The 6,117-nt window shown below is 46.3% G+C and overlaps 4 protein-coding genes across 5 annotated transcripts; 2 read left to right on the forward strand and 2 right to left on the reverse strand.

Annotated features, from left to right (window-relative positions):
- Positions 1 to 60: 60 nt before the first annotated feature.
- LOC128265822 (actin-related protein 6) lies at positions 61 to 1,423 on the forward strand. Its single transcript, XM_053002033.1, has one exon. The coding sequence runs from the start codon at positions 184 to 186 to the stop codon at positions 1,378 to 1,380; it is 1,197 nt and encodes a 398-aa protein (XP_052857993.1). The 5' UTR covers positions 61 to 183; the 3' UTR covers positions 1,381 to 1,423.
- A 1-nt stretch (position 1,424) lies between these two features.
- On the reverse strand, positions 1,425 to 3,343 carry LOC128265825 (iron-sulfur cluster assembly 1 homolog, mitochondrial). 2 transcript variants are annotated; one of them, XM_053002038.1, is made up of 5 exons: positions 3,153 to 3,343; positions 3,000 to 3,053; positions 2,026 to 2,101; positions 1,877 to 1,951; positions 1,425 to 1,809 (listed from the first exon to the last, which is right to left on the reverse strand). In XM_053002038.1, the coding sequence occupies exons 1-5, from the start codon at positions 3,234 to 3,236 to the stop codon at positions 1,706 to 1,708; spliced, it is 393 nt and encodes a 130-aa protein (XP_052857998.1). In that variant the 5' UTR covers positions 3,237 to 3,343; the 3' UTR covers positions 1,425 to 1,705. The 2 variants fall into 2 exon arrangements, with proteins under 2 accessions (XP_052857998.1, XP_052857997.1); XM_053002037.1 differs by having other exon boundaries at positions 1,877 to 1,954.
- Positions 3,344 to 3,554: 211 nt separating this feature from the next.
- LOC128265824 (DNL-type zinc finger protein) lies at positions 3,555 to 4,577 on the forward strand. The gene is made up of 2 exons (XM_053002035.1): positions 3,555 to 3,849; positions 4,236 to 4,577. The coding sequence occupies exons 1-2, from the start codon at positions 3,637 to 3,639 to the stop codon at positions 4,545 to 4,547; spliced, it is 525 nt and encodes a 174-aa protein (XP_052857995.1). The 5' UTR covers positions 3,555 to 3,636; the 3' UTR covers positions 4,548 to 4,577.
- LOC128265823 (uncharacterized) lies at positions 4,565 to 5,714 on the reverse strand. The gene has a single exon (XM_053002034.1). It carries the CDS (start codon positions 5,610 to 5,612, stop codon positions 4,569 to 4,571), a length of 1,044 nt encoding a protein of 347 aa, XP_052857994.1. The 5' UTR covers positions 5,613 to 5,714; the 3' UTR covers positions 4,565 to 4,568.
- Positions 5,715 to 6,117: the final 403 nt, after the last annotated feature.

The following is a 6,117-nucleotide window of genomic DNA, read 5'->3' on the forward strand; positions in this document are numbered from 1 at the left end:
TAACTATCTGGGTATTGTCCAACACTGATTGACAAGGCGAACCATACGATAACACCGATAAGACCAAACTGCCATCACTAACGAACAATCGACTCCAACTGCCAGCACTAAAGCGAACCGAATATTTTGCAAAACTATTTTTGTTGTCATTCTGGATAATGCTATAGAACCGCCCTGAAAAGGATGGCCAATGCAGTGGTGGTGCTGGACAACGGGGCACACACGGCCAAGGTGGGCCTGGCCAATCAGGACGAGCCGCAGGTGGTGCCCAACTGCATCATGAAGGCGAAGAGCGAGCGACGACGCGCCTTCGTGGGAAACCAGATCGAGGAATGCCGGGACACCTCGGCGCTGTACTACATCCTGGCGTTCAAGCGCGGCTACTTGCTCAACTGGGACACCCAGAAGACGGTGTGGGACTACATCTTCAGCAAGGACGGCATCGGGTGTACGCTGGAGAACCGCAATATCGTGATCACCGAGCCGCAGATGAACTTCCAGAGCGTCCAAGAGGCCATGCTGGAGATGCTGTTCGAAGAGTACCGGGTGGCCGGTGTGTACAAGACCACCGCCGCCGACCTGGCCGCCTTCAACTACGTTGCCGACAGCGAGGAGCGCACCACAATGCAGTCGCTCAACTGCATCATCATCGACATTGGCTACAGCTTCACCCACATCGTTCCCTTTGTACTGGGACGCCGCGTCCTCGAGGGCATCCGTCGCATCGACATGGGCGGCAAGGCGCTGACCAATCACCTCAAGGAGCTGATCTCCTATCGACACCTAAACGTGATGGACGAGAGCCATGTGGTGAACCAGATCAAGGAGGATGTCTGCTTCGTGGCCGAGGATTTCAAGCAGGCCATGCAGGTGCACCAGGTGGATGAGAAGCGTCGCGAGCTTTCGCTGGACTACGTTCTGCCGGACTTCACTACCGTGCGACGGGGCTATGTTCGTGTGCCGGGCAAGCCGCGCGAGGACGAGGAGCAGCAACAGACGGTGCCGCTGTGCAACGAGCGCTTCACCGTGCCCGAGCTGCTCTTCAATCCCTCGGACATCGGGGTGCCGCAGGTGGGCATCCCGGAGGCGGTGGCCGATTGCCTAAAGGCTTGCCCCTGGGAGGCGCACCGCGAACTGCTCCTCAACATCCTTATTGTGGGCGGCAGCGCTCAGTTTCCCGGCTTCTTGCCGCGCCTCAAGCGCGATTTGCGCGCCCTGGTGCCCGACGACCTGGAGGTGTCGCTCATCTGCCCCGAGGATCCGGTGCGCTATGCCTGGTACGGCGGCAAGGAGGTGGCCACCAGTCCCAACTTCGACGAATTCGTCTACACGCGCGATGACTACGACGAGTACGGCTTTCAGGGCATCAACCAGCGATAGTTGTAGATAGTTCGTAGAAATAAAAACCCGTTTCAACAGTGAACTTTGTTAGAACATTCCTTGTCTATATATTGAACTAGGGCTAAGAGGACGAAAGTGCCAGCCTGCGGTCAGGAAGCGGGTGAGTCACTTACCTAGCGCTACAACTAAAATTTAACTATAGAACACAACTTAACATTTAGAATTCGTTTGCGAAGTAAAATTTACAAAGGATGCGGTGCTCACATAAATGAGATAACTAGGTCAGGCCGCGTACTGCATTAAACGTGGTTAATTTAGGTCTGCGAGGCGGGTGCCGGCGGATTTCCTCCGGATCTCCATCGGTTTACATGCTGAACGATTCGCCGCAGCCGCATGTGCCCTTGATGTTCGGATTGTTGAACACGAACTCGCTGGACAGCTTCGATTCCACAAAGTCCATCTCGGTGCCTTTGGGGAGATAAGAAAGTAGATAAGTGGGGGCTACATAATTAATTGCATTTTTGGGGGAACTAACCAAGCAACGAAAGCTGGGCTTTCTTGTCGATGAACACCTTGACGCCATCCTGGATCACCTCCTCGTCCAACTTGTCTGCTGGCAAATGTAAGCAAAGAAAGTGCAGCGTTAGCTCTCCACTGACCAACTCCAAGTGCTCTGTGGCTTACCTTTTTGGCTGGCATAGTCCAGCGTGTAGGAGAGACCATTGCATCCTCGTTGCCGCACGCCCACCTTCAAGCCAACCTATGAGAGAACCAATTAGTAATTTATTATGATAAACTTATTTAAATATTTAACCATTTTCTTTTTCTGAAAATTCAGTGCAAAGTCAAAAGCTATATAAATATACGTACAAGTTAAAAAATACATATGTACATCCAAAAAAAGTTTTTTAAAGATCCTAAATTTTTTTCTAATGATTTATATCTCGCCCTGGTTTAAAACATTTAAATCATAAATTACGTAAATCCTAAATATGATAAAAAGTTTGATATCAAACATTTTGTTCACTTAAGAGTAAAAAGTGTATTTATTCAGAGCCATAAATGCAATGGTGGGTCTTAAAATTTGCAGGGTGTAGGTAGATTAAAGGTACAAAGACCCTCCTGCTTTCTTATAAAGATATATAAAGCTTAGAATGAAAATACAGCGACTACAAAATGTTGCTATCTGAAATGCGTTTTATTTTGCGATACTGTCTATGTATTTTTGGAACTGGACAAGGAAATTTTTTAAGATATTCAGAATCAGGACTAATGAAGTCTTAAATAATATGTAGTCAAAGGTATAAAATAAAAACTATATTTGGCTTCTGTTCTATAAAAAAAAATATGTAAATATTGTATATAACTGAATAGATTCTACTGTTTTAAGTTTTAAAAATCCAAGAGCTTTAGGGTATTTGATAACAAATATTTAAAGTAAGCAAAGTAGAACTTAGGAATAGATTGATTTATGAGATCCGAATATAAATAGCAGATTTTTAATGAGGATGAGCATCTGGAAACCCTTTTATCTAAAGTTGGCCATTTCCAAAACCTTAAACACAGATGATATGTTGATGAACGGGAGCCCCAAAAGCTTATTGCCATTATGAAGGTTTAGACAATACCCAACCATTGGTTGCCTGAAGTGGACTCACCATGTCCGGCTTGTCCTGCAGAAGGGTCTTGATGCGCAGCACCGCCGCGGGAGTCTGAAACGGATCGAAGATGTGAGCATTGAGACCAGAACGACGGGGACTGTTACTTCATCAGCAGCACGCGCCGATTTCGCCAGGCTGTGCACTTCTTACCAGGGTCAGAGCGGCCCGCGTCGGGATCAGCTTGCGACCTTTGACCGCCCGCACCGTCGCCGTTGCCACCACACGTGTCGCCATCGCTTCCTGCGCTTTATATAATTTGTTTTCCCTCGACAATTTCCACAAAAATGTTTTGAGTGCTACAATCAGATAGTGCTGACACTACTGTCGATATTGTCACGTGAGATGACATTAGCTGAAGCAATCGATAGGAAGGTACGATAGTACGATATTTCTTTGAAAATCAACATTTCTTTGTTATTAACTTTGAAAGAAAGATAAAGAAATAACTGATAAGTTATTTAACTAAGTAGTACATATAATATATTGTACTTTTAAATTATTAAAGCTACCAATCTTGACTGCTTCATAAATATGAATAACGTATGGTTTTGTAAAGGTCAAAAGTGCCATCCCTAATCCCAACTGTATTTCACACGATTCGGTCGAATTAAATAATACCAATAAAATCATTAATATGTCCGCTCTGAGACAAGTGTACAAAATCAGTAACGGCGTGGCAAGACGCACACTGTATGAAAATACTCGAAAAACGCAAATCAAGGCTATAAATAACGCACAATTCCAGTTGCAATTACATTTTGCAACCAAAACACAAACAGCTGTTTTTGGCAGCAACAACAGCAACTACACGTACATTTGCCGCCACTTACACTGCAGCAAGCCGGTGGTAAGTTTTTGAAATCTATAGATATAGCTATTTAATTATTCGACTCCTACGAAATATAAAAAAAGTAAGGAAAGTTGCAAGTTTTGTGTGTCTATGTTTGTATTTTTCACCTTAAATAACTAAATATAAATCATAAATAAATAAACATCATATTTACTTATTTAAACGTACAATTTTTTAAATTCTAAAAGGCTGTATAGCTTTTTTTTAGTTATTTATTTAATATTACAAAAACGTTTGGACTGCTTGAGTTATACTATTCTGTTTAAGGTAAAAACTAGTTATATATACAAAAGTGAGTTACATTTAATGAGAGGTACAAATAGCATATATTTTCACAAACAAAAAACATAAATTAGATAAACAATCCTCCCGTCCTTCCCCAGGAAGATGCGGATAAGACGGTGGCCACCAGTAGCGTTCCCCTGGCCAAGTTGGAGTCCAAGATGCAGCTGATCTACACCTGCAAGGTGTGCCAGGCCCGGAACATGAAGACCATTTCGAAGGTGGCCTACCAGCGCGGCGTTGTCATCGTGACCTGCGAGGGCTGCTCCAATCACCACCTGATCGCCGACAATCTGAATTGGTTCACGGATCTGGAGGGCAAGCGCAACATCGAGGAGATTCTGGCGGAGAAGGGCGAAAAGGTGATCCGCCTGACCGACGGTAATTGCGAATTTCTGCCCAAAAACGATTAAAAGTGTGGCGTGCGTGATGTGTTAACTGAATACGAAGGCCACTTTATTGAGCAGCTGCAGCAGCTGGGTCCAGGAGCTGGGGGACAGGATGGTGCGTAGCTGCTGAACGAACTGGCGGCGGCACGGGGATCGTGTGGCCACCATTAGGTGGGTCACATAAATGGCCTCGTTCAGGGGCAGTTGCGACGCATCCATGGCCGGAGCGTCCGCGCTCATTTGCATCTCATCCAGGTTGAAAAAGGGCAGGTTTCGGCTCCAATGGCCGCTTAGGTAGGCACTCAGGCTGCCAGCCAGACGCTTGTGCTCTAGACAGGCCCAAAATCTCACCTCGCTGGCCGGCTGCGATACGAACAGGTAGATGTTGTGCAGGAAACCGGAGCAGGCTGGTGATGGTGATCGCGCTTCCGTGAGGGTGTCGCAGATCATGTGACGCAGTAGGTGGCAGTCGGAATGAATGTCGCTATCCCTCGATTCCCGGAAGAGATGCAGCCACACCTGGAAGCCAACCAGCTTCAGAGCTCGCTGCAGAGCGATTTCCATGTGCTGCAGGCTGGACAAGCGACCAATCCGCTTCACCAGGCGGCGCATCTGCTGCAGTTCGGGACTGATGAAATCGCTACTGGTCAGCGCCTCCGATCGCCGAATCTCCGACCAGTCCAGCTCGTGGATTACGCTCCAAGCTGGCTGAATCTCGGCGAAGGTCCGGTGCATCAGGTGTAGCACCACCGCATGCGTTTCTCCCTTTTTCGTGTTTACAATGGCCGTGCACAGCTCCCGGATGCACTGCCTCCGTTCCTCCGGCGTGGAGCTGGCAGCGAAAAAGCCATGCGAGTCGCAGCGATCCGCCAGGGGCTCGCCAAAGCGATCGTAGCACTCGAACAGGTACAGGTGGGCCTTCAGCAGGGACTCTATGAGGGATTGGCTGAGTCGCAGGTGGCGGTGCTCGGAACGCATCTCCTCCTGGCAGGAGCGCAGCCAGACAAGCAGCTTGAGGCAGTGCGGCGCCACATCCTCCAGTCCGGTGCTGCTGGTCAAGGTCAGCTCCTTGCTGATAAACAAATCCATTTGCACTGCAGCTGTTCAAACATCGATGGCACAATCGATTGGAGCGATCGCTTAAAGCCAACCGATGATATCGATAGTCGTAATAGTATCGATAGTATGAAACCAGATGTTCTAACGATGATCTTTCATTTAATTTTAAATTTTGAAAGCCGTTTTGGGATTTGTCAAAAAAACTGATTTCTTCAGAGTAACTTGGTCAAAACAAGACGCACACCCACTGCTTTGAACAGCTGGCGACCTATACTACCCATCCACAGTCGATTTAGATAAATTAATTTTGTTTTGATGCAAAAACCATTTTTTAAAAATAATTTTTTTTGAAAAAATGTAATTTGGACCAATTTTTGCATTTTTGATAAGGGTGGAGGTCATCATTTTTTTCAAAAATTTGAATGTCTGAAAATTTTTTAACTGTGAATGCCATTTGATTGGAAATTAAATGACGAATTCAGCGATGTATGACATTCCATCATTTGACTATTACTTCTCAGTGTTTTGATAGAAA

The sequence above is a fragment of the Drosophila gunungcola genome, unplaced genomic scaffold (genome assembly GCF_025200985.1).
Source record: "Drosophila gunungcola strain Sukarami unplaced genomic scaffold, Dgunungcola_SK_2 000162F, whole genome shotgun sequence".
Classification (NCBI taxonomy): Eukaryota; Metazoa; Arthropoda; class Insecta; order Diptera; family Drosophilidae; genus Drosophila; species Drosophila gunungcola.

Bases quoted from the DNA above. Each gene is read 5' to 3' on its own strand.
- LOC128265822 (XM_053002033.1), top strand. From the start codon at position 184: ATGGCCAATGCAGTGGTGGTGCTGGACAACGGGGCACACACGGCCAAG.
- LOC128265825 (XM_053002037.1), bottom strand. From the start codon at position 3,236: ATGGCGACACGTGTGGTGGCAACGGCGACGGTGCGGGCGGTCAAAGGT. The intron at 2,102-2,999 runs GTGAGTCCACTT...GTTCTCTCATAG, and splicing joins TGCAGGACAAGCCGGACATG to GTTGGCTTGAAGGTGGGCGT. The intron at 1,810-1,876 runs GTTAGTTCCCCC...ATCTCCCCAAAG, and splicing joins AGCCCAGCTTTCGTTGCTTG to GCACCGAGATGGACTTTGTG.
- LOC128265824 (XM_053002035.1), top strand. From the start codon at position 3,637: ATGTCCGCTCTGAGACAAGTGTACAAAATCAGTAACGGCGTGGCAAGA. The intron at 3,850-4,235 runs GTAAGTTTTTGA...GTCCTTCCCCAG, and splicing joins TACACTGCAGCAAGCCGGTG to GAAGATGCGGATAAGACGGT.
- LOC128265823 (XM_053002034.1), bottom strand. From the start codon at position 5,612: ATGGATTTGTTTATCAGCAAGGAGCTGACCTTGACCAGCAGCACCGGA.